This window comes from Lactuca sativa, chromosome 2 (genome assembly GCF_002870075.4).
Source record: "Lactuca sativa cultivar Salinas chromosome 2, Lsat_Salinas_v11, whole genome shotgun sequence".
Taxonomy (NCBI): Eukaryota; Viridiplantae; Streptophyta; class Magnoliopsida; order Asterales; family Asteraceae; genus Lactuca; species Lactuca sativa.
The window spans coordinates 61,798,946-61,826,795 of NC_056624.2; the positions used below are offsets into that span (position 1 = coordinate 61,798,946).

Here is a 27,850-nt window from a genome sequence, read left to right on the forward strand (position 1 = left end):
TCGAGAAAGTCATTCGTTCTAACTTCCCTCCGACCCGACTCTCATGATCTTCGTACATCAAAGCTTAAAAAGTCTTCCCATGTATCCCTCGTCCGAGTGATCACCAAGAAACAAGAAGTCTACAATCCTTTCCCGATGCTGTTTCTGAAGAATTCATGAGAATTCTTTCTGAATGCATAGTCCAGTCTCGCATCGACCTAATCCCGGGAATTTACTCGTAGCCAAACCTCAGTAAGCACGATGCGTGCAAGTCAGCAATCAGGGCATGATACTATCACTACGAGGTAGTAGTGGCACCCTTCGGTCGAACCATTTTCTTGGTCATATAGATAAGCAAAGCAGTCATACTCGTAAACCTTTCCAAAAGCTAAGGCAATAAAGAATTAGTCGACACCGGGAACACCCATGGAAAGCTGTCGATTCTTGGGTTCCGGCGACTATAATCGTAGACTCATGTAGAAGTTTCCCTTAGAACCATCGGACCCTTAGTTACTCTGCCATGTGAAAGTGTACCCACTTGTTGGATGTTTTACCCTGGAAAGACATAGTACGCCTTGGGAAGTGCGGAAAACTTAACTTGTGGAACCTTAGACTCTTCGAGATCCTCGTTAGGAATTGATTCCATAGCCCTCTCCGAGCTATCTTCAGGACTCAGTAGCAACCATCTGATATTCCGCATATTTATTCGTAAGGCTTGCCGACCTGACGAAACCCTAGTAATCCCTTTGACGAGGTCAAAACCGATAAAAATCTGAACCTTCATGGATGAATCAATTGAGATCGTGGATTGAGAGGTTAACCATGCGTAACAAAGCCACATCCTGACAGTAAGAGTTCGCTGGAATGTCAAGCGGAGACCCGATTCCACTTAGGAGCTTGAAGACCCGAAGCAGTAAATTCATCCTCATATCTCTTTTCACTTCGTGATCTGTGTTCGAATCTCTGAATTTCGGGACGAAATTCCCTCTAACGGGGGGATAATGTAACAACCCGAAATTCATATCCCTAAATGTAACCCTTCTCGCGACTCGTTCCGATCATCCAATCGCCGTTTCCGTTTCCGACCTTTTATTAAGTCGTTGATGTGGGTTTTATTTTATGACTTAATAAGTGTCTTAATACCCTTAGAAATCATTCTAACATCTCATATTAATGATCGAAACATTTCTAGAATCAGCCATATCGGGTTATGGCAAATTGGTCGGGTGCGACCAAAAGCCCCGTCTAACGCCGGTAGCGGGTAGAATTCTACCGTGTCCCGAACTTGGACACTATTTAAAGTGATCCAAGTCTTCATTTTGAAGCTTTTGCTTCATTTTACAACTATCACTCCAACCTCTCTCCTCAAACTAGATTTAAGGGTCCAAATCTTGAGTTTAAGGTCTCAAATCTTCAAGGTACCTTCCTATACTCATTTTGCATCAATTTGGGCCTTCAAATTCGAGATTAATTCATGAATTAGAGGCTTGTATATGAGTTTACGGCCCAGGAAGGTGCTTAGGCCGTAAACCCATATTTAAAGGGGTTTTAAGCCCTTAAACCCTTCCATGACTCAAACTAGACCTAGATATGACTTTTAGAATATTGGTAATGGACTTAGAACACTTTAAACATGGATTTTTGAGTGATTTATATGAGTTTACGGCCAAGGTATGTTCTTGGGCCGTAAACCCCTCAATAATGAGAGTAAACTCATTTCTAAGTTGTTAGAAAGCCATCCAACACCACCAAAAGCCTTGGAATAAGTCATAGAACCAACCAAAAATAGTTTAAGGGCTTTAAACACAACAAAACTCTTCATTTGAGAGTTTACGGCCATAGAATGTGCTCCAAGGCCGTAAACTCCATAAAGGATGTCAAATTGTGCCCAAAAATCATTTCAAGGCTTGTAGGAATTTTTAGAATCACATGTGATTAACTTTTTGACCTTAAAAACACATATTCAAAGGAGTATGACAGTTTATGGCCATAGGCCCCATGCCTAGGCCGTAAACTCCCTTAAGTGTGTTATTTGATGTTTTAAATTAATTCCAAGCCTTAGGAAAAATTATTCCAAGCATTTCCAAGTAATATTAGCCATTTGTGACCCATTAAGCTCCATAACCCTTGCCAACATGAGTTCACGGCCGTGAACTCATGTGTGGGTAGTGTTTAGGCCGTAAACTCATTAGGAAGTTTACTCTTGGGGAGTAAACTCAAATCCTAAGTCCCTCGCTTCAATTCCCGTCCATAGATGTCACCCGGGTCACTCCAAACACCCGTTTTGAGGTGTTTTCGTTCGTTGGAGTGTAACTTCATATCTAATTAGATTTTATGAATCTAATTAGATATATTTGTATGCCATTTCATTTTACATAGGAACCTCGCGCGTTATCAGGCCTCGATTCAACGTTTAGCATCTGAAACCGACACATTTCCGCGTCCGGTAAGTTCATACCCCTACCCTTTTTCAATGGTTTTTCAATGTTTTCAGGGGGGAATACAAGCAAAAGTACAAGAATATCTTGTACTCAATCACATGATTTCAGTTAAATGGTTACGTAATTGTACATTTTTAAGAATTGAAAACCTTTTAACAAACTGTTTTAACTTGCAGAGTTGTTTGTTTTAACCCGATTTTGAATTCTTATCATACACTGTTATATTGTATACTTTACATATGATTGTTCACACTTATATTGATAGAACACATAAAATATTTTAATGTCTGTAATAGAACACTTAGGTTTGAGTGTAAAAGACAGACACCATCAGAAAACATAAAACATTTGTATGTCCTTAACAATACACCTAGGCTCGAGTGTGAAAGATAAATACCATCATGACACACAAATCAATTGTAATGTCCTTAATAATACACCTAGGATCGAGTGTAAAGGACAATCACCATAAGATAACACATTTATATCATTTGTAACGTCCTTAATAATACACCTAGGAATGAGTGTAAAGGACAGTCATCATTAGATAACACCTAGGCTCGAGTGTAATGTCCTTAATAAAACACCTAGGCCCGAGTGTAAAGGACATGTACGTAGAATATAGCTAGTCGTAAATACTACATTCCTAGTCGAAAAGTAAAGAGGAATCTTAAAGATTGGAGACACGTCCTCGTAACACTTCCGGGGCACGAGACAGTGGAGGACTAACCCTGTAACCAGAATTTCCGAACGTAGGAGAGCGTGGCTTGAGTGTATAGATCTATACGGAACTAACAATCCCACACCTGGCTGCTAGCTACAGCCGAATCGAAAGGTTCAAGGGTGACGAAAGTCATAAAAAGGATATTGACCACGACTCGAGTCATATCTAGTCTGAGTATGGTTAAGGACTCGCAATCTAGATTGTTAACGCTTTAGACTCATTTACTAGCTTTATGTGCGTAGTAAAGCTAATGTACGTTCAAGGATGACAGTGTAACAGCCCAAAATCTCAAGTATTGATTAAGTTGCATTTTGGGGGTGCTTTAAAGGAGAGACTCGACGAGTTGGAGCCAGACTCGCCGAGTAGGGTCGCAGGTTTGGTCGCGGGTTCACGACTGGACTCGACGAGTCCAGATATGGACTCGGCGAGTCGACGCTGTTCAGCGGAAACCCTAGCCGTTCAGTATTGGGTCGTATATAAGGGTTATTATGCCGTCATTTCACGACTTTGGATCGATTGGGAAGAACCCTAGGCGACTGGGGCGGCTAGAGCAAGTTTGAAGGCTATTGGTGACCTTGAAGGAATTGTTGTGCAAGGAGGAGAAGGGTTTTGGCTAGAGGAACTGCAGGGAGTTCGAGTTCTGAAGTTTGGGGACATGGAAGGTACATCATTCAGGTAATAATTCGGATTACATTCTCCTGTGATTGATGTGTATATAGATTTAGGGTTTATGGAACCCATTTGGAGTCTAGATGGATTGTTGTGTTGTTATTCAACGTTTATAACCCTGTATTAGTACCCTTAGAGGTCCAGAAGGTCCCATGTTTGTATATTCGAGAATATATGTATCTCAGGAAGCAGTTCGATCGACTGCATGGCATAGACTCGCCGAGTCGGATGATCAGACTCGGCGAGTAGCTTGAAGGTTCACTGGGACTCGCCGAGTTGTTCTTCAGACTCGGCGAGTGGAGTCGGGGTGGCCCCGCGATTCTTCCAGGAGTGACTCGTCGAGTCAAAGAGGATACTCGACGAGTAGAAGGGAATCTTAGAGGATTGAAGGACGACCAGACTCGCCGAGTCGCCAGGGAACTCGCCGAGTCTAGTCGAGCTGACAATGGACTGTTGACCAGAGTTGACTGGTGTGATTCTTAGAGTTAGTTAACGTGGAAGATAGAAGTATTAAAAAGAGATATATGATGAGACAGGGAGCTTGTAGCCCGGAGGATCAAGTGCAAGAGATTTCAGGAGTTGCTATCTTCCAGTGTCCGCGAGGTGAGTCTTCTCACTATACTGTACCCGGAAGGGTTTGATTGTGTGACCGGAAGGTCAACTATGTTATGTGTTATGATTATATGCTATAAATGGAAAGTTAGCTGCTACGTGTGATATACATGTTTATATATGGGCCGGAAGACAAAGTATTATGTGACAGGAAGGTCAGGTATGATATATGATGTATGTGCTTTATGTGTTAGAGTATTTGTGTTATGTGTTATATATGCGTATGGGCCGGAAGGCGAATGATCTTATGGGCCGGAAGGCGATTATCTCATGGGCCGGAAGGCATTGTGCAGTGGACCGGAAGGTCAGGGCCTGGAAAGGCGTACGTGCGTAAGGTGTATATTGGGGAACTCACTAAGCTTCGTGCTTACGTTGTTTATGTTATGTTGTTTCAGGTTCTTACGGTAACGCGGGATGGCAACGGTTCGATTGTACACACCGAGGAAAGAGTTGTATTTTGGAGGATCCTGGTTGTCTATTCAAATGAAAATGGAACTATGTTTTGTAATACGAATATGAATAAGATTTTAAACAAGTGTTTTAATATTAAATTGATTATTTAAATGAAAAATTTTGCTTTGAAAATTCACGGTGTTACAAATTGGTATCAGAGCCTTGGTTTGAGGGATTCGGACGCGCCTACAGGTGAGTCTGGACTCAAACTGAGGAATTAAGAAAAGGTTTTCAAATAAATAGTTTTCTAAAAGTGAATAAGAGTTCAAAGAGGAAGCAAGAAAGAGCAGTGTGTACAATCAGCCAGAGCCAAACGGTGATTTCCCAAAATACCCTTACTTTTGTATTATGAAATATCTATTATGCACTTTATGAGACATTATTGCATGCTAGAGACAGGCTAGGTATTTCACATCTTAGGACTAGAGTGGCCTGATTTGTGATGCCTTAGTCTAGGGTTTGCTGTTATATGTGTGTTATGCTTTTGTGTGTATGTGATGAGTGAGAGTATCTAGTTAGAACGCGCAAGGGGTAAAGCTACGGGGTACGGAGGTACTTCCGAGGATGAGCTGAGAAGGTGGAGCTACCACAGATGGGGAGTCCTATGTATGCTTCAATGCTCGAATGCTGCTTGCTTTGTGCTTTGTGGAGTTATCGATGATGGGAGTCAGCTACTAAGTGAGTATGACGATACTCAGGAGGTAGAGGGCTGGCATCATTAGTAACTCTTCAGCAGCTGATAGCAAGGAAGTGGGAGGACAGCGAAAGGGACTAGGGAGTAAACCTAGCCAGATGAATGCGCTGGTAGAGTAGAGGATTTCGCTGGAAAGCGAGCACGCGCGATGAGATGGGTGAAAGAGCAGGTTTATCAGCTACTTAGGAACTCTGGGATGGTCCGTGTGGAAAGTATGGGTAGATGTGGCAGGTAGTATGGGCCCGTACTACTGAAAGCAGAGGACCCATACTTGATACAAGGGGCATCCTAAAGGTCCTAAGGAACAGATTGAGGGGTGATGTTATGGTTCGGATACCATACATCGGAGCGGATACAGAGTGATGTTATGGTCCGGGCACCATACATCGGAACAGATTGAGATAGATGTTGTGGTCCGAGTGCTATACGTTGGAGCAGATTGGGGAGTGGTGCTATGGTTCAGGTACCATACACCGAAGCATGTCAAGGAGGGATGTCATGGGATGAGTACCATGGTTCGTAGTGGATGATGCTTGTGGCTATCTTGTTATCCGGTTATGACCGATGAGGTAGAGATTGGACGCTATGGGTTTCAAGCCTGTAGACCATGATTGAGTACGGAGAGACGTTCCTCGAGGGGAAAGGCGAGTGCCTATCAGAGTATTTTGGTAAGAGTCAAAGACAGGGGAGAATTTCAGTTGAGTCGAGCAATCAGACGGCAGAGGAGAGGTCACCTTTTGGGTGAGTAGTGTCATTTATGCTCGTGTGCAAGACGCGAGAGGTCTGGTGTTTCAGTTCTGGATTTGGGAGTACACCCTGCAGGTAGTTATCGATAATGACTTCCCTCAGAGCATCAGGTAGCGGGTGTACCGCGAGACCGGGATTTACCGTGAACAGACAGTCAGATGGGGCTGAGGTAGTCGAGAACCACACCACACCTAATTGAGAATAACAGGTTGGGTTATAGTGGTAGCAGTGAAGAGTTCATGCGAGTTTTGCAGTGTGGAGAGTTGTCGTCTATGTTGAGAGTAAGTCCCTGTTCTTGGGACAAATCCGGCGTTGGATACGGATTGACGAGTTGAGATGAGAGGAACGATGATGCTGCGGTGCGGTCTACGAGCCATATATGTTATCAAGCGGTGCAGGTGCTTAGTATTAGATCAGTATGGGATTTGGAATGATTAGAGGCAGCCGTGATGAGAAGTTCCTGGAGAGTTAGCTAGAGGTTCAGAATATAGGGGATTGATTGACTTCATAAGGGGAGGGACTATCGGGTGTTGCACAGCACTTTACTGGGGCAGGTACGATTTCGCTGGTGGAAGATAGTCGTGGGTTGATTGTATGCTAATTGGTGTTGGTTCGAACCCTAGTGGGGGAGAACCGGGTGCAGTATGTAAGAAAGCAAGAATTGTCAGGAGTAGTAATAAGTGGAGTATAGAGATGCAGTAGGAAAGCATGAGACCATAGGTGTCGATGATCGAGTAAAAAGGGGGTTACATTGGAGCTTGCGGGTCCGATGGTGCATGCCGCAAGTGCGGAAAGTAGGGGCACTGTGCACGGGATTGTTGGCAGTCAGTGCCAATTCGGGATTTGAGGAGGATAGGATGGAGCGGAGCCCCAGAGGGCTCAGGGTCGTGTTTATCTGCGTGCGACAGAGAGAGACGGAACAGTGCCGGAAGCAGCTGCGGGTATGATGCTTTCATGATGTCTTAATTGTCTTGCATTGTTTTGGGTATTGTTTGTGCTGGTATCTTGTATGGATTTCGATGCGGTATTCGTTGTTTCGCGGGTCTGGCATAGTTATGGATTGGTGCTTCAGGTTTTCGCTTTGGTATTCGTTGTTCCCTGATGGTTGGGTATGGTTATAATTGGTGTTTTAGTGTCAGTAGTCTTGTGCGGTTTTCGATGTGGTGTTCATCCTTTGGGCAGATTGTGGGTTTGGTTATGGGTTATTGTCGCGGATTCCTTTGGTTATCGTCTGTGGGGGTTGTTAGGGGAGATGCGGCACTGGGCTGATTGTCGGGTAGCATCTACAGTCGTGGAGTGGATGATTGAAGGACTAGATTCTTGTGAGTGGGTTGATCAGGGAGGAGGTGTGTTTTGCTGAGGGTTGCTTGTGCTTATGGGAAGCAGTCAGTGTGCAATTGTTCTCTTTGTACAGGATTGTTCGGTAAGGTCGTTAATGACGATCGGTGGCAGTTAGTCAATGTTTTAGTGGGGGAGAATTAGAAAATTCTCCGGGAGATCGATGAGTATATGAGGGTGCTTAGCTGTTGGGATTCAGCAGTGTTTGTCAGCGCAGAGTATAGGCCGACGAGAGCGAGTGTCGGGTATGCGGGGCGGGATACAGACCTAGGGCATTCGATTGTGGAGGCCTGAGAGAAGGCCAGGATCAAGTTTGAGTAAGTAACCGGGGTTATGTGATCAGGGTATTGGTATGTTTGAGGTACGTGATGGGTTGTACTGCATTAATTCCACGGGATTATGTTGTGCATGTTTCTAGAGCTGGAACCGGAAGGTTCCAGAGTTAGAACCTGAGGGTTCGCAGAGTTGGGTGTACGGACCCACAGAGACATAGCCTCGAGTGGCTAGTATGTGTTATGAGAGTCGGTCCAGTCATGCTGGAGACTCTGTTGGTATTGCTGGATCAGTTTGAGATTGCGGATTGTGTATGTTGCAGTGTGATTGCCTTGGAAGGTCTGGCCCCGGGTTAGTGATCTTGTTTAACTGAAGCAGTGATCTTGATGAGTGGAGAGAGTGCATGAGATTGAGAGCCCCTGCAATGAGAACCAGAGTATGTGGATAGCGGTTATGCAAAAAGGGTGGTGTCGCTTAGGGCGAGCACCGTGGCACCGGTTGGAGTGGCATTATGGCCAAGAGGGTTCCTTGGAAAAAGGAAAAAAAGGAAGGTGTGTAACTCAGAAAGGATGCAAGGGAATAGAGAATCTTGAATTCTCAGTGCGATTCTGATCAGGGTATAGGACGGATATTAGAAGTTCGTCTTGGGAGATGTTCGAGGATATCATCAGTGTATCGGGTTTTTCAACCTGCGAGTGTTGGGACTAGTTCAGTATGTGTATGTGATGGCAAGAGGGAACTTGTGAGAGTTGATCTGAGAGGGAGAATGGATCTCTCAGTCGGTCCAGAATGGGCAAAGTGGGCTTTGGATAGGGGATCCGGTGGTTCAGGATTTCCTAACCCTTATGGGTTGAGTGATCGTTGAGATTTGGAGCAGAGTGCATCTTGGGTAATTTCCGATTACAGAGAGTGATGAGCAGTTCAGAGTTCGTGCTTTAGTTGACAGAGCAGACTCAGCAGGTTAAAGAGAGTTAGTGATCGTCTAGAGTTAACAGGAAGGTTATGCAGGCAGACGCCGTTGCGAGCATGTGATTCCGGTCGGCGACTTCGTATTTTTTGACGAGGTGTATAGCGGATGAGTCAACAGTGGTTCTACTAGAGAACGATTAGGTGGATACGAGCCTGTGTTACGTCGAGAGGCCAGTGGCCGTCGGAGATCGGAAGATCAAGGTTCTGAGGAACAAGGAGGCACCTCTGGTATTGGTTCAGTAGCGGCCTCGGAAGAGATCGGTAGTGTCTAGGGAAGCCGAATCGTGAGATGCGGGAGCAGCAGCCAGAACTATTTTCAGAGTGAGACTTCGAGGGCGAAGTCTAGTCCTAGTGGGGGAGAATTGTAACAGCCCAAAATCTCAAGTATTGATTAAGTTGCATTTTAGGGGTGCTTTAAAGGAGAGACTCGACGAGTTGGAGCCAGACTCGCCGAGTAGGGTCGCAGGTTTGGTCGCGGGTTCACGACTGGACTCGACGAGTCCAGATATGGACTCGGCGAGTCGACGCTGTTCAGCGGAAACCCTAGCCGTTCAGTATTGGGTCGTATATAAGGGTTATTATGCCGTCATTTCACGACTTTGGATCGATTGGGAAGAACCCTAGGCGACTGGGGCGGCTAGAGCAAGTTTGAAGGCTATTGGTGACCTTGAAGGAATTGTTGTGCAAGGAGGAGAAGGGTTTTGGCTAGAGGAACTGCAGGGAGTTCGAGTTCTGAAGTTTGGGGACATGGAAGGTACATCATTCAGGTAATAATTCGGATTACATTCTCCTGTGATTGATGTGTATATAGATTTAGGGTTTATGGAACCCATTTGGAGTCTAGATGGATTGTTGTGTTGTTATTCAACGTTTATAACCCTGTATTAGTACCCTTAGAGGTCCAGAAGGTCCCATGTTTGTATATTCGAGAATATATGTATCTCAGGAAGCAGTTCGATCGACTGCATGGCATAGACTCGCCGAGTCGGATGATCAGACTCGGCGAGTAGCTTGAAGGTTCACTGGGACTCGCCGAGTTGTTCTTCAGACTCGGCGAGTGGAGTCGGGGTGGCCCCGCGATTCTTCCAGGAGTGACTCGTCGAGTCAAAGAGGATACTCGACGAGTAGAAGGGAATCTTAGAGGATTGAAGGACGACCAGACTCGCCGAGTCGCCAGGGAACTCGCCGAGTCTAGTCGAGCTGACAATGGACTGTTGACCAGAGTTGACTGGTGTGATTCTTAGAGTTAGTTAACGTGGAAGATAGAAGTATTAAAAAGAGATATATGATGAGACAGGGAGCTTGTAGCCCGGAGGATCAAGTGCAAGAGATTTCAGGAGTTGCTATCTTCCAGTGTCCGCGAGGTGAGTCTTCTCACTATACTGTACCCGGAAGGGTTTGATTGTGTGACCGGAAGGTCAACTATGTTATGTGTTATGATTATATGCTATAAATGGAAAGTTAGCTGCTACGTGTGATATACATGTTTATATATGGGCCGGAAGACAAAGTATTATGTGACAGGAAGGTCAGGTATGATATATGATGTATGTGCTTTATGTGTTAGAGTATTTGTGTTATGTGTTATATATGCGTATGGGCTGGAAGGCGAATGATCTTATGGGCCGGAAGGCGATTATCTCATGGGCCGGAAGGCATTGTGCAGTGGACCGGAAGGTCAGGGCCTGGAAAGGCGTACGTGCGTAAGGTGTATATTGGGGAACTCACTAAGCTTCGTGCTTACGTTGTTTATGTTATGTTGTTTCAGGTTCTTACGGTAACGCGGGATGGCAACGGTTCGATTGTACACACCGAGGAAAGAGTTGTATTTTGGAGGATCCTGGTTGTCTATTCAAATGAAAATGGAACTATGTTTTGTAATACGAATATGAATAAGATTTTAAACAAGTGTTTTAATATTAAATTGATTATTTAAATGAAAAATTTTGCTTTGAAAATTCACGGTGTTACAGACAGGAACACAAATACACACAAATTCAGGAAAACATGGGGTTTTCCTGGCAGAACACTGAACATAACCAGAATCGGTAAAAATACACACACAGTCAGGAAAACATGGGGTTTTTCTGGGGACAACATTGAACATAATCGGAACCGGTAACAGTTTGTACAAACAGAATCAGTGATAGCTCACACACACACATGTAGGAAAATATAGGATTTTCCTGAGTAACAGTAGTATGTAACCAGAAAAGTGTAACAAGTTAATTAACTGAACTACAATTCACAAGAACAATCATATTTTCATTGTACATCGTTTACTTTACTTTCGGATTTGGAAACTAGCTTTACATAAGAAAATATGGGATTTTCTTGGATAACCACTTTTTCAGGAAACCAAAGGAACTCGTACATTTTCAGTAAAACTAACCACTTATGAAATCACCAGCTTTATGTTGATTTTCAAACCGCTTGTATTCTCAGGTCCGTGTTAGACAGGTACCCGAAGATCCTTTTGTGCGAAGACGGAGTTCTCAGAAGACTCGTTTTGTGTTGTTCATATATACTTTGTATCACATGTATAACTTTTGCTTTTGAAACAAATGTATAACTTTCATATAAGTAATGTAATGGTTGATTTACTTTAATTACTATGTACATTGGATTTGATACTCAACGTGGAGTCAACCCCGGAAATGTTTTCGCCTTCGGTTTTCGGGGTGTGACACCATACCACGAAGATCATTGTGTCGGATGCTTCGAAATTTCCCTTCAACGGGTCTATCCCGGAAACGATGTATGGTGACGTTCCTGCTGACAGCCGGATCATTCAAACTTACAAGGAGTTCAGACGTTCTGGTCCGAGGGATCTTACTCCAGAGATGCTGAAATCAATTCATGACGCTGACAAGCCTGCTCCTAGAGGCAAGAAGGCTAATAAGGGAAAACGGGTGGTAAAGGGAGCAAAAGGCCCATCTCCCAAGAAAAGGAAAACCACTAAGGCTGCTCAGTCTCCACCACAGAAGAGGAGAAAAATCCAACCGAGACGAAAGCTGATTATCGCTTCATCCTCAAGTGAATCTGAGGACGAGGGTTCTGATTCGGATGGATCTCAACGTGGCAACACTCCACCACGTTCGCCTACCCCAGAGATACATATTTCTACTTCTCCTATCTCTTCTCCACCCGTTACAATTCCTTTTTCTATTCCCCCCATAACCTCCACCACTCAAATACCACCTACTTCCATCCCAATACCACCACCAATCTTCACCGAAGCGACAACCACCACCACTGCAGATGTTAGAACCAACGTATCTGATACGGGGGTTCATACTGACGCACCAAAATCCACCTCAGCACCCGAACACACCACCCAATCCGAACCTACTACTACTGCTACCGAGCCTCCAGTTTCACCACCACCATCTTCTCTTGCTCATGCTTCAGAGGAAGAAGAACCTCTCCTTGGCGGAGAGAATATGACTTTTGATTCGGTCTATTACAGTCTGTTTCAAGTTCAAAGTGATGACGATGACAATGCTCCTGTCACAAAGAGGCATCTCAAGGAGCTACATGAAAAAATCAATTCGCTCATCGCTTGGTCTTCCACATCTCAGTCCTCCATATCTGAAGCCGCCATTCAGAAAATTGTTGAGGCTTTCTCCAAATCTCATCAAGTTTCTATCGATTCCGCCACTATAGCTATAGATGCCTTAACCAAAGCTTGTGAGGCAGCGACCGAAAAAGTCGATAAACTATTCACTGATGCTTCTTTCTTGTTGACATCTTTACAGGAAAGTGCTGAAGCCACCAAGACTACGCTGGAACCCATTATCAACCAGTTGGCTACATCAGTCGCTTCTGAGCTGAAGTCGTTCGCTTCACTTAGACAATCTATTTCTGATGACAACTCAGCTTTCAGAACAACCATTGAGGAACGTCTCTCCAAGCTTCAAGAAGACTTAGCTGCCGAGAACACTCTAATGGATGCTCTCGCAAGGAAGACTACCGCTCTGAATGTCAAGAGTACTCAACTCTCCAACTGTCAACAGGAGATTGACTCTCTTCGAAAAGGCCCATCTCCCAAGAAAAGGAAAACCACTAAGGCTGCTCAGTCTCCACCACAGAAGAGGAGAAAAATCCAACCGAGACGAAAGCTGATTATCGCTTCATCCTCAAGTGAATCTGAGGACGAGGGTTCTGATTCGGATGGATCTCAACGTGGCAACACTCCACCACGTTCGCCTACCCCAGAGATACATATTTCTACTTCTCCTATCTCTTCTCCACCCGTTACAATTCCTTTTTCTATTCCCCCCATAACCTCCACCACTCAAATACCACCTACTTCCATCCCAATACCACCACCAATCTTCACCGAAGCGACAACCACCACCACTGCAGATGTTAGAACCAACGTATTTGATACGGGGGTTCATACTGATGCACCAAAATCCACCTCAGCACCCGAACACACCACCCAACCCGAACCTACTACTACTGCTACCGAGCCTCCAGTTTGACTACCACCATCTTCTCTTGCTCATGCTTCAGAGGAAGAAGAACCTCTCCTTGGCGGAGAGAATATGACGTTTGATTCGGTCTATTACAGTCTGTTTCAAGTTCAAAGTGATGACGATGACAATGCTCCTGTCACAAAGAGGCATCTCAAGGAGCTACATGAAAAAATCAATTCGCTCATCGTTTTGTCTTCCACATCTCAGTCCTCCATATCTGAAGCCGCCATTCAGAAAATTGTTGAGGCTTTCTCCAAATCTCATCAAGTTTCTATCGATTCCGCCACTGTAGCTATAGATGCCTCAACCAATGCTTGTGAGGCAGCGACCGAAAAAGTCGATAAACTATTCACTGATGCTTCTTTCTTGTTGACATCTTTACAGGAAAGTGCTGAAGCCACCAAGACTACGCTGGAACCCATTATCAACCAGTTGGCTACATCAGTCGCTTCTGAGCTGAAGTCGTTCGCTTCACTTAGACAATCTATTTCTGATGACAACTCAGCTTTCAGAACAACCATTGAGGAACGTTTCTCCAAGCTTCAAGAAGACTTAGCTACCGAGAACACTCTAATGGATGATCTCGCAAGGAAGACTACCGCTCTGAATGTCAAGAGTACTCAACTCTCCAACTGTCAACAGGAGATTGACTCTCTTCGATTTGAAAGAGAGGTGGTTAAATCGTGTGTTTCGGATGTCCATTCTGCTATCTCAAACATCCTTGAAGCACATGTCCCAATCATCAATTATTCAGTATGTCATACCCTTGCAGAGAAGCTTGCTCCTGCCCTTTCTCTATTGAGCAAACTTGAAGGGCTCCTTGATTTCGTGTCGATTCCGAAACAAGGGGGAGAAAAAGAACAAGGATCTCAACCACCTCCTACATCAACAGCAACTCACACAACCGAACTCCTCCAGTAGGCCAAGCCTCAGGTTCCGGTGTGAAAGACAAAGGCAAAAATATTGCTGAGGGGAGTGACGATGATGATAAAGAGACAATTCCTGACCTTCTGAAGCGTCAAGGTCGAGATAAAGAGGCTGACATCAGTGCTCGTGTGGCTAGAGAGGCTGAAGAAGCCGAAAGAAGACAAAAAGAAGCCCACGACCTTCTCGAGAGCAGGAAAACTCTTTTTCCTCCGTGGACTCTTGAGAGGCTGATTAAAGAAGCCATCGAAACACCAAGTATCTTGTGGCTAGAACCTGTGATCTCTTTAGATTGTTCTAACACTGTCGACTCTCAGTTCGATATGCCACTGACCCGAAAGGCGTTTGTTTTTCACGCCTTTGACAACATTACTGAGTTCCCCCATCCTCATTCACAGGTTGATCGGGACTTAGTCGAATTTTATCTGAGGGCAGCTCAACCTCAATACCAAACTTGGAGCGCTTAGAAAATCATCAATGTTCGGGTCCTGAAGCCGTACAGGGAAGGCAACTTTACCAACGTTCGGTTCAGGTACTAAGGGGATCTGCCAAAGCCAAACATGCCATCTCACATGCAGATCTTCCCAACCTTAATCCCCATGATTGGATTATCTTGCACAACATCCTTCTTACAAACGAAGCTGAATATGGTCCGATCATCGACCACTTTTAGAGGATGCTTGTATGCTATATCATGGAAGTTGCTCTGATGGATCAGGAGATTGCGAGCGTATTCAAGAAGAAGCCTACCATATCTCCTATTGGCTCTACTAGTGATCTCAACATGATGCAGATGGGGAAGATTGACCCAAAGAGAAACTCTGTCATGTTTACCAGGAACGAAGGACAGAAATGTCTTTTCGCCTTGGCAGACAAACATCTCTACACCACTACATGTTTGGAACACGTTTTAGGGATCATCCATCAATGCAAGCAGAACACAGTGGATGATGTAAAGTACTTTGATGATATGATTCAATGGTACATATGGTTCAGACAGACTATCCTTGCTCTTATCACACGTCTGTTTGATACAGTAAAGAAGGCTCCCGCTACTGGCCCAAGCAAGAAGAAGTAGTCTCGCTCCAATTTAACGCAAATGGGGAGATTGTTGGGTCGTATTTTGTGTTGCGTCTATTGGGCTCGTTAGCTAGTCCAATATGTGTCTCCAGTATGGGCCTGTCCATCCGTGAGTTTTGTAGGGTTTAATATAAATAGATGCTTGCATGCATCCTAGAACAAGAGAATGATAAGAAACGATTAGAGATTTATTGTTCAGCAAATTTATCGTTCTCGTTTTGTAACCCTAGAATCCTCTACAGTGGAAGTTCTTAGTCGAGCTCTGCTGAGGATCGAGTAATCTAATCATTCGACACATCTTGATTCATACTTGTGTTTTGTTTACTGTTTTTACGTTCATCGCATACCTGTTACAAAGATCTAATCGATCAAAGAGTTGATTAATAACTCATCATAATTTTTTGATTTCGAGAAGTTTCACTCAATCAAGTCCACCTGCGCAGCAGCACGTGTCCGTGCAACCTGCCCGTGCAGGCTGTAGTTCCTGATCGTCTTTTTTCTTTTATTTTCTTTCGTTTCTTCGCATTTTCTTGTATTGGAAGGCCCTGAACATATGGAAAAACTTAATTCCTTCAAAGACAACTCCTTAAGGATCCCTAAAAACATCTTCAAACTTTTTTATTCGAATTTAAAAACACGAAAGCCCAATGCTTTCCAAAATTCCCTTTTTTTAACGTCTTTGGTGAGATGCCTCCAAACTTCACTTTAACATTTCGGGGCGTCCAAGTGGATGACATCGTGGATATTTGAATCAAAACTTTCATAGAACGGCTTCAATCGGTGTCCATTAACCTTGCAAATTTGCCCCGTGTTGACATTTTTTAATTTCCACACATCAATTGGGACTATTTTCTTGTATGTGACTTTCTTTTTACGGGAGAACCATACCCGACTTAGACCTTTGATAATAGCAATCATCCAACCACATTCCTTCTTGTACTTGTTTAGCATGGTGACCGACTCTTCCCTCTTTGACATGGTGGTTGAGTAGGTGACTAGTTGGGCGTCTTCTTTCTCGGGATACATATCCTTTGAAGGGTCTGACAGATTTATTGTTTTTGACTCGTGTGGTTGTTCTACCACTGGAGTTAGTTGCTTGATGGTAGTGGGTGGCTCAACCTCTCGTTAGCCCCTATCATTTCCTTGATTGTTTCATTGTCAGCTTTCTCAATTTCTACTTCCTCTTTTGCTTTAGAATATCTATTGCTGTAATTTTTTCTTTAGGTAAAAGATGTAGAAGTAATTTTAATTCAACATATAAGTCATTTCCATCAACACCTGATTGTTCATCTTGTTTAAGTGAAATTTCAAGAGTCTTACAAGTTGACTTTAAGCTCATATCATCTAATGAAAGTAAATTTTCAGAATTAAATAAAAACCCAAAATTATTATCATATTGTTGATGTTGTTCAAACCTTGTAGTTAGAGAAGAAATTGCTTGATCAACAATGTATAGAAAATATTTTACTCTAAAAGAATTTTGTGGGGATTTTGAAACACTAGAAGATGTATCATTTGAAGTCTCATCAAAATGTTTTTTTTACTTTAACTTCATGGTTTTGAGGAAACATTGGTTTAATGATCATTTCCAAGGCAATTTCTTTTGCAATTTGTAAAGCATTTAAAAAACCAACTTCTCTATATTCTTTAAAAAAGAAATAAGCCCCTTTATTTTTTCCATAGCAACATCAATAAGCAACATCAATAAGCATATCTTTTGATTGCAATTGTTTGCTAACTAAATTAATAGTATTTAACATTTCATACCAAATTACTAGAGCAATTATAAACTCAAAGTTACCAAGTTTATTTTTTGCTAAGGATTTAGCTTCACTTTTTATTTTTGGATCATTATCATTTTTAGCAATTTGAAGTAAAGCTTTTTAATATCTAAAATTTGAAATCTTATTGCTTTTACACTATCACCACGACTCTCCCAATGAGTGGATGGCAAAGATTTATGAGTTAATCCTTTCACATTATCTTTTAAAACTTGCCATCTTTTAGTCAAATTTGCAAAGATTGTATAAACACGTTGTATGGTTCCAAAGAAACATTTAGATTTACTACAAGTATTAGCCATATCACACAAAGTTAAATTCAAACTATGAGAACCACAAGAAATGTAAAAAGCTCTTGAATTTATATCCGAAAGTTTTTTTTTGCACTTCTTGATGTTTTCCTTTCATATTTGACCCATTGTCATAACCTTGTCCACACACATTATTAATGTCAAGATCAAGCAAATTCATTTAATTTTGTAAAACATCAAAAAGTCCTTGGACGGTTGTATCATTTACATCCAAAAACCCTAAAAAGGATTCTTTGATGCAAACAGAACCCGATGATACATCTACACATCTTAAAATCAAGGTCATTTGATCTTGGTAACTTATGGTAGGTGTACAATCAAGTATTATAGAAAAATATTTTTCTTTTTTTATTTCTTTAATAATCATATATTTTATTTCATGAGAAAGCAAAAAATATTAATTCATTTTGTATACTATGCCTAAGATAATGATTATGGATACCATCATTTGTTATACATTGAACATGCTCATGAACCACATCAAATGATGGTATCATACCAAATGCAAATCATACCAAATAGTTATATTTTTCGCATGTTCAATACTTGTTTCATGCTCTTTAATTCTAGTGCTAAGATGTATTTAATCCCCAAAACCCTCATTTGCTAATTGATTTTTTCAACACCCTTTTCTGAATATTTTACAACAAAAACAAAATATTTTATCAAGTTGTTTAGAATAAACAAGCCAATCTCTATTATATTTTTCCCCATTTGGTAAAACTCTAGTATAATATAAAGTAGAAAATCTTCTTTGATATTTATCTTTAGGATATTTTTGAATAGATAAATCTCTTTTAAGACCTTCTAATGCTAAAATATTTATCATATTAGAATCTAAAGTTTCCCAATTTGTTGGATCAAAAATATCAAATGTATAAAAGTTATTAGCATCATCAAAATTATTATTATCAACATTAGCTTCATCAAAATTATTATCATCAACATTAGTATCATCCATATTAGCATCATTAACATTAACATCATCACTATTAGTTCCATTAACAGTAACATTATCAATATTAACATCAATATTAATAGTTTGCTTTTCTTTTGCTTGTTTTATTATAAACTTATCCATAGATCCTTCTTGAGCTTTAGTAGATTCTTCAATTTTTTGTTTCTTTTTACATTTTTCATATCTAGATTCATATTTCCTTATTCAATGAGGCATACTGAAGTCTAAAATAGTAAAGGGTGAAAAAGGAAAGGAAACACCTGATTTTTAGATATCTTCTTCGTTTGTGATATTACAAATCTTTAAATTTGTTGATTTCCTTCTCAGTTCTTAGTTTTCAGTTCTCAGCAAATCAAATACACTGCATCTGTAAAAATATAAATAAATATGAAAAAATTACTAAAAGCCAAAGAGGTAAAAACTAAAACCCATTATCAATGTAGAATAGAGAAAACCATAAAGAGGATAAAGTGGTAAACCTTCAAATTGATTTTCAGATTTCTGAAAAGGTGAAAAACCGAGAATTTCAGGATTTCCTAAAAACCAAAGAGTTATCACTATTCATTGTTCTACTGTTCCCGAGTCAAGGCTTGTCGAGAGAATCAAAACCAAAGTTTTCAATTGTCAAGAACTCAAGTTTATGTAACATATTCTAAAAAACTATTCTGATTTTAAAGTACCTTTCTTTGATTTTGAATTGATTTTTGAACAGACCGATTCAACGATTTTGATTTTGACTTTTGAAGCCACCTAGTGTAGATTCTAAAAACGATTTCTAATTATCGGACTCCTTGCGATCGAATTCTGATTAACTGCTAGTGCTAAGTAGAAGCGAGATTGTCAGAGAAATAGAGAATCAGAGAGGAGAGATATCACAAAATGGAGAACGAAAACCAGAAGAAATCAGAGAGTGAAGAACCGTAATTATTGGACTCAATCGGGTTGGATTTTGAGACCCTTGCGTTGCAGGATACGAAACGGCTTCATTGATTTTTGCTAATACCGAGAGAATAGAGGAGACATTAAAGATCGATTGACAATTGATTGCCTCTGTTTTTTCCCGCTCCTTGATTGTGTCAGCAGTTCTGGAATTCCCTATTATTTTCTCTTGTTTGGGCTAATTAGTTTTAAAGGATTACAAAAATTTGGGGCCCCATCAAATTATGGGCCTTGTGTAGATACACCAAGTGCACCCCTTAATTTCCGACATATTTAACATATAAATTATTTATAAATAAAAAAAATACAAAAATCTTTCACATCAACCAAATTAATCCATGCCACTTTTTTACTATTCTAACCCGAACCTGATTTGACCCCATACTAAACAAAACATTAACAAATAAGTGAAACAATATACCGATCTATTTTGTAAAACATTAATCTTTAAAAACAATATATCTAAATTCTAAATAAAGAACAATTTAAACTAAGTTTAATTTTGCGTATGAATAACTACACTTTACTCATGCTCGTATAAAAATTCCCAAAATTACATTTAAACGATACGAAAACATATCATCGTGTCTCAAAATAATTTTCGTCTACAACACATACACAATCTTGATTTAAAAATACACCAATCAAGCCCAAGAAATTCTTGAACCATGTGGTTATCCATAAACTAATTGTACCGATATAACAAGAATAACATGTAATGTGTTATTACCTTATTGATTTCTTTAATCTAATCAAATTCAAAACAAACAAAAAAAATGCATGTGAATCCAAAATAAGATTCTTAAAAAATAATCATAAAACCATTTTGACTACAAAAATATAATCATTTAACACTTTTTTAGGCATATAGCAGAGGGTTAAATGCAAGAATTAGCAATATAGTTTCATTTATTTGTTTATTATAGCATCCAATTTCCATTTCTTCCTACTATAACATTATACTTTGAAAAATATGCCTAATGATGGCAATGTCATCAGAATACAAAGCAATTTTCATTGCTATAAATGGATAGATTTTTTTTGAGGTTGATTTTTCAGAATACTATGCCTCAATAAGAAAAATATTAAAAATTCAATGTTATAATAAAAAGAAATGAAAAATAGGATGTTATAATAAACACATAAATGAGAGTACAATGCTATAATAAAAAAAATATTAATGAAAGTACATTGTCATTTCTTGCATTTAGATTAAATTAACTTCCTTGTTCCCATTTTCCACATTCCCTTGATCCTCTCTACACCTCTCTGGATTCCATCTTGTAATTGTTCTCTCTTCAACACTATAATTCTCTAAACAACAAAGTGAATCTTTCACAATCCCATTTTCACCATTTTTGTTCTTCACATAAAGAATCAACAATGTCTTTGCAACACTACCAGAAAGCCGAAGCGTGCATTGAAAATCAGACCAAACCCTCAATCTATCATTCCAATTCCGATTCCGATTCAAATCTCCAATTCCATTCCGGTTCCTGTCAGAGAACACCAACACACCGTATTCCGAGTGAACAAGTGAAGGATGATGACGATATGCCACAAAATCAACACCATACTGACACCCAGATCTCACAACCCAATTTTTGGCTCTTAAATGAGAATAAGCTTTGAAGAAATCAGGGAAAGATTCCCTTTTGGATATCATGTAATCCCATAACTCGTTATTTGTTTTTATAATATTATCACCAGTTACAATCTTTATACAATTTAGAGAAAACGATAGATAAAAGGCTTCTTCTAATGTCAACTGAAACCATTGTTTATCTTTATCAATTGTTGTAATTGGTTTACCAAAACAGGATTGATTTAGAAGGTCAATTTGGTCAGGATTACTTGCAAGAAGTACACTATAGCCTGATAGAATTCCTGAAGAATAGGATTTGATTAGAGAAGATTGAAGATCTGAAATCGTCTTTGACATGGGATTTTCAAGGGCTTTTGCTTCTGACCCTTTTCCTTTCCATCTTGGCCCCATTAAAAGTAAAACCTTCAAGAAGATGATGAATATGTATAATTAATTATATGTAAAGAAATTTACATATGTGTGTGTGTATGTGTATGATGTATGCCTAATTTAATTTGGTAGCAGAGATTGGAACAGATTCAAACATGAACAAAATCACATAATGATCTGATGATGATTTTAAACACAGATTGATTCAGCCAAGGAACATTATGTTGTTGTTTTCTCTGTTCAATTACAAACTTAGGGAAAATGAAGGCTTGTTTAGGAAAATTCTTGGGGTTTGTGTAGGGTCTTCCTGTCCGATAAAATATTGACAGATTCTGATCTCTTTGCCATTGTTTAGAATCGGAGAAAGAAATAAAGGGTAATCTGATATAGAAAACCGAATAACCCAAATGCTTAAAGAGAAGATCAATAAAAGAAAGAGATTATCTATACCACCGAACAGAAACCTAATTCAAATTATGCGAAAACCATGAATGAACATGGTTCCTTCAGGGAAGCATCAAAACCCAAAACAATGGCTGGAAGTTCATCGGGGATAGTTCCAAAGTTTTCCCCAACCGATAATCAAAATTGAATAAAAATTATAGATAACACAGCTTACTTGATGTGAGATACCCTCCGGAAGTTGAGTGTGTACACTTCGAAGGTGAACGGAGAAGGCAAAGCAGGTATGCGACGGTAGTTAACAGAGAAGGAAGAGCAGGGTAGTGGTGGCGAGCTGCGGCGTACAGGTTGGTGGTGGTGAGCGACGACGTATAATAGGGCGGCGGTGGTGAGAGTACTGTTCGGTTTAACTGTGAAGATCAAAGGCGGCGTCTTGTTTACTATTCATGGTTGCTTTTTAATAGATTCTAATAACTTTAATATTTAACCAGTTGAGTCACCCCAATTCGTATGTTTGTTTTAGTATTTAAAGCACCTGTAATTTTAATAGAAACATATGAAAAACTACCTAATTGAAAACATACGAAACATTAAACTTTACATTAAACACTAATTTACCGTTGAACATATGTTTAGTAACATATGAAAATTGAACATTACGTATTATTTTGGTTTTCGTCTCACGGATCTTGGTTCGTGCTTTATGGCAAGAAGATTTTCCGGATGAACAATGAAATGGCATGTGAATTCCGAACCTTTCTTTCTCATCCCATTCAATGGAGGACTTTTCAATTCTTGCGATTCCCAGCCCCCTTAGCTTATTATATATATATATATATATATATATATATATATATATATATATATATATATATATATATATATATATATATATATATATATATATATATATATTATTTGAAAAGGGTTCCGCTCGGCTAAATAGGCTCAATCGGGACAACCCGAATTAGAGTGAACAACAATATCATACCGTACATAATTTGTATTATCACCGGTAACAATACAACCCAAAGACCCAGGTAAAGGCAAAGGTAAAGGCAAAGCATACCTACGGTCAGAGACATCATTAAACAAACGAACAGAATACGATGGTATATTCATTTGATCAGCTAAGTCTTTAGCACTCTTAAATGTATGCACATATTCGTTATTGTCGTTCAAAACGTGATAGAAACGTAACTATACTGGCACCCAAATGATTTATTGTACGATTCAGAAAAGCAGTCAACCTGTTGGTCACTTCATTATCGACATCAAAGAGATACAACTGAAGAAACCTAGGCCCCTTAGTAGGATCGGGACAGAACGAACCAATTTTATGACTAATCTATCCCGAAACCTTAAACACATACGGACCACGACCACCATTTATTTCCTCATCAACATTAGCCCCAAAAGACGTCATAGCAAACATACTATTATAAGCCCTAATTTCCCTCAAAAAACGATCGCTATGAAAAAGTGCAACATATTCAGCCGGAAAAGAAGAAGGATAAGGGAGAATAACATCACCAGACTTGCAACAATGACCATATCTAGGATGATGAGCTGTTGACAGCTTTAGACTCCTTTCGACAAACCAAAAATACGCTCCACAATATTCACAGACGCAATCACAATCACCAAAATCAACATAATTTGGAAGAACACCGGCTGATCACATCCATGAAGAGTATCTAGGCCGCCGAAAAACCGGTGCAACAGTAAGAGCTGAAGAAGCAAGTGTAGCTCCAGAAGAGGACGACCCAACAACACCATACCCCAATTAACGTTTACCATACATAAAGAAAAAATATATACAATACAAAAGAAAGACACAAAAAAAGGGTAAATCCAAAAGAACGAAACGTAGAAGAGAAACAGGAAATCTTACCTCGACCTCACAGAAAGAAACAGAAGAGAAGAAAGAGCAGGTAAAAAACGGAGAACAAAAACAGGGATAAGAAACAATAAAGGGAAAAAAATCAATTAAAACAAAAACAGAGATAAGAAACAATAAAGGGAAAAAAAATCAATTAAAAAAACCACCGGTAAAAGCGTAATTGGATAGCGAAACAACAAAGCAATCCAAAATGAAACACGTGGGACAAACGGAAAAAAAGTTTAACTAAACTGTCAAACAGCATCCAAAATATATTCAATACAAAAAGCCCAAAATATATTCGATACAAAAAACGAAGGACCATTTGTGAAAAATAAAACCTAGGCAAAGCAACCCAAAATGAAACACTTATATTGAATACAATACAAAAAACCAAGGACCATTTGTGAAAAAAAAACCTGCGCAAATTAGCGTGGTACAAAAAGCCGAAAATACATTCAATTAAAAAACGAAGGACCATTTGTGAAAAATAAAACTTGCGCAAAGCAAACACTTATATTGAATACAATACAAAAAACCAAGGACCATTTGTGAAAAAAAAAACGTGCGCAAATTAGCATCACCACACTATTTCTAAGGATTGTCCAACTTTAATATATATATATATATATATATATATATATATATATATATATATATATATATAATTAAATAACTATTTTATTTATATTAATGTGTAGTTTTTTTATTTTATTAGAATGTGCATTGATATTATGAGCTTGAAGTTATAACATATAACATTAGAATTTTATATATGTCATATACAATCAAGTCAAAAATCATAAACGTCAAGAAAAAAAACTCATTTGAAGTTCCACCAACAAATGCCATCACATAAAACTTTTTTGTTATTTTGGTTTAATAATCAATCTAGCATGTTATTGATGAATTAAAAATGAAAGTAGCAACTATTGTTGGTTTAAAAATAAATATAACATGTTATATTTTCTTTAAAAAAGTGTCATGCTACTTTTCGTTTAAAAATCAGATTAGCATGCTATTTTTGCACCACAATGAAAGTAGCATGCTATTTTTGGTTAAAAAATAAAAATAGAATGTTACTTTTGCCTAACAAATGAAAGTAACATGCTATTTTCAACTTAGAAATGAAAGTACCATGCCCTTTTTTACATTAGAAATAAAAGTAAAATGTAATTTCTTCCATTTAGACCAAATAAGTTTTCATCAATGGACTTGAATGTTTAAAATAGAAATCTGGATCATAGCTATACATTAAACTGACGATATGGATGGAATATGTTATTTAACCAACAACCACATTAGCATAAGTACATTACCTTCATTATAATTAATAGCTTCTTTGTAAACAATACACCATCTCTTCTCATAAAATTAAATAAAAAATAGAAAAATATTCCAAGAGGAAATAAAGTACTCCATTTTCTAGTGTATAAATCAAATAAATGAATTAAAAGAGCACAAAAGTAAATTGAAAGAAACTTGGGTTTTCAAACCTCGGTCTTTCACTCAACAGTTACCCGATTAAATCCCGGATCCTATCTCAGAACTACAACACACATTTTGTTGAATCCTACAAAATTGCAATCTCACACAATAAGGGTAAACAAAATTAGAGAAATCAATTAATATTTCAGAGCATAAAACTTTTTGTTTTAGGAACTAAAAAAAAGTTGCTCTAAGACGTCAAAAAATTAAAACTTATTCCTAAATCTATCAATTAGGGAACTATAAAAAGTTGCTTTAAGTGTATGAAATTTAATTTCAAGTTGAATTCAATGAATGTAAATGTTTGATAGACATAATCACAAAGTTTAAAAAATCCATGGTTTTATTTCTCTTAATAAACTCAATAAAAAAACCAAACTCACATCCAAACTACAATGTGAAATGATCTGATAAAGCATAGGTTATATTTATAAAATAAAAAAAAAAATACAAAAGAAATTGGTTAAAGATTAGCAAAATATAGATAAAGAGACAAAACTAGTCATTCATTCCATTACCTGGAAGAAATCACCTTTTGCAAGCAGGAAGTAATCTTTGATGGCCTTCAAATGCCCATTTAGATCATCACATACAACCACAAGCTGCACATATTTATTAAAGTTGCATGATATTAATCAGAATATAGAGAATAAGGAGTAAAAAAATCAGTAAACATTTCTACCTGCCAAAGATGACTTGCTGCAATAGCCCTGATCGAATCAACAGCATCCTCAAATGATCTTTTGTGAAACTTGGATGATTCCTGCCAAAAAAAAACTTAAGGTGGAAAAAAGACACCATAATCCGCATTGAAATTGACAGTATAATGTTTATAACACTATATGGACCTTCAGATTTTGAAGCATGGATTCGATCTTATCAGCTTCAGACTATCGCAGAAGTTCATCGCCCATCAGTTTTGTATGTGTTGCATCTACCGAACGGAATGCAGAACTTGGATTACGAAGAACCTTAATTTCCTTTCCAGCAAATAGAATGGATTCTGCCATATGTAATGGAGTATATTCTGGCAACATATCCTGGAACAACACATTAGCAGTTGCTAAGATGGGTAGATGATCTGATAGTAACTTCTGCTCTATATGCAAAATGGCAGATTTGTAAAACGAAAGAATTTATGTAATGCAATTTGCAATTGGCCTCCTATAAACACTCTGATTCTCCATCTTCTCTTTTGGAAAGACAGAAGTGTATGGCATAGGAGACTCATTCCTAGGCCCCATCCAGCTTAAATTTTGTGACTTGGTGGCAAATCGATCAAGTTCACGATAGTAATATCCCTAAGCAATCGTCTTCTCAATAATATCCTTGTGATTCATAACCATAACCACATGTTAAGAAGTTAAGGGGATAAAAGAAAGCATACCAAGCAATCTGACAGATTCTTACTGTTGGGAAGACTGAAAGAGTTGTTAGACAATATCAAAGATGCTAGGATATGAGATCAACCATTGCAAAATTATTATTGTAAATACTAATTTTATACATAAATTTACACAAATATAGCAAGGACTTCAAGTTTTGTGCCTAAACTTGAAGTTAATTGATTTGTATGCATTATCCTAAAATAATTCCGTGCAACTCAGGCATATAGTGTGAAAATGTAGTTTAAGGGAAGTGTCTATCAAATCCTCTCAGTAACCAAGTTATTTGATTATCACAATCCCAGACTCTAACATATTCGACCAACCAAGCGATCACTATAAACCTCGCAAACGGAAATCGCTCTGAAAACCGTTGTGAACTGTGCAATCAGAAGAGAGTGTGTGTGAGAGAGAGAGAGAGGAAGGATTTCCTAGTTACCTTTCGCAACTGTTTTCACACATTTATAATCTTAATAAGAGAATCATAACTAGATTTATGATTCAATGTTCATCTACTTTGATTTTGCCCATCAAGATTTAAGTGTATTATGATTTTTCTTTCCGATCTTTTCCGATTTTGTCCGAATCTTCCTTGGTGTAATGATATGAAGCTTCCCATTCAAAATAGAACTGCACGCCATCCCTCCTCTGATTTCACAATAGAACCCATTGAAATCTAATTCAGAACTGCGAGACCCTAGTTTTAGTGATATTTGGGGACATCAGTGAAGGAAAAGCAATAACTAAAAAGAGTAAAAACCACGATTTTGTAGTAGAGAAAGAGAAAGAGGGAGAGTCTGATTAATCTTACGTAGCTGTGTTCGATTGTTGCATATGAAACGATGAAATCTTGAAATGGTTTAAAATCTTGGCAGCATTCATATTCTATGTTATCTTTGATTTCGGGAGAAAAATTGATGGAGGAATAGAAGGTTTATTTTAAATTTGAATAGGCATCTGGTTTCCAAAATGAAGAAGACGAACTTGGAGCCGATGGAGGCGTGATTAGGGGAGACATGATTTGACTAACATATTTGCTAAGAATATTTGGTTGAGAATAAAGAATGGAAGGGCAATATAGGGAATTCAGTTAGATGATATGAGCGCGAAAAATCAATTGAGGGGGTCTTAGAGATTGTCACCTGTTTAGGGGAGTTATAATTTTTTTTCTAGACACCACCCAATATACTATTTCTATTCTACACATTTTTTCTTGAATGAGATTTGAAACATCAACCTTTGGTTTAGGGACGCGTATATGTCAACTCGCGAAACTGTTAGGTCAAAGGCTCTTTGGTATAATTTTTTATATTTAATTAGTTATTTCATACATTATATTCTAATA

The 27,850-nt window shown here is 39.0% G+C and overlaps 1 protein-coding gene and 1 long non-coding RNA gene across 3 annotated transcripts; both read right to left on the reverse strand.

Moving 5' to 3' along the window:
* Positions 1–20,488: 20,488 nt before the first annotated feature.
* On the reverse strand, positions 20,489–22,267 carry LOC111897485 (tRNA-splicing endonuclease subunit Sen2-2). The gene is made up of 2 exons (XM_023893441.3): positions 21,968–22,267; positions 20,489–21,381 (listed from the first exon to the last, which is right to left on the reverse strand). Exon 2 carries the CDS (start codon positions 21,367–21,369, stop codon positions 20,581–20,583), a length of 789 nt encoding a protein of 262 aa, XP_023749209.1. The 5' UTR covers positions 21,370–21,381; positions 21,968–22,267; the 3' UTR covers positions 20,489–20,580.
* Positions 22,268–24,995: 2,728 nt separating this feature from the next.
* LOC111897455 (uncharacterized) lies at positions 24,996–27,534 on the reverse strand. 2 transcript variants are annotated; one of them, XR_006187943.2, is made up of 6 exons: positions 27,317–27,534; positions 26,945–27,202; positions 25,969–26,160; positions 25,803–25,883; positions 25,639–25,722; positions 24,996–25,205 (listed from the first exon to the last, which is right to left on the reverse strand). It is a non-coding gene; the product is annotated as an uncharacterized LOC111897455 (long non-coding RNA). The 2 variants fall into 2 exon arrangements; XR_002852261.3 differs by having other exon boundaries at positions 25,969–27,202.
* Positions 27,535–27,850: the final 316 nt, after the last annotated feature.

Bases quoted from the DNA above. Each gene is read 5' to 3' on its own strand.
- LOC111897485 (XM_023893441.3), bottom strand. From the start codon at position 21,369: ATGGGGCCAAGATGGAAAGGAAAAGGGTCAGAAGCAAAAGCCCTTGAA.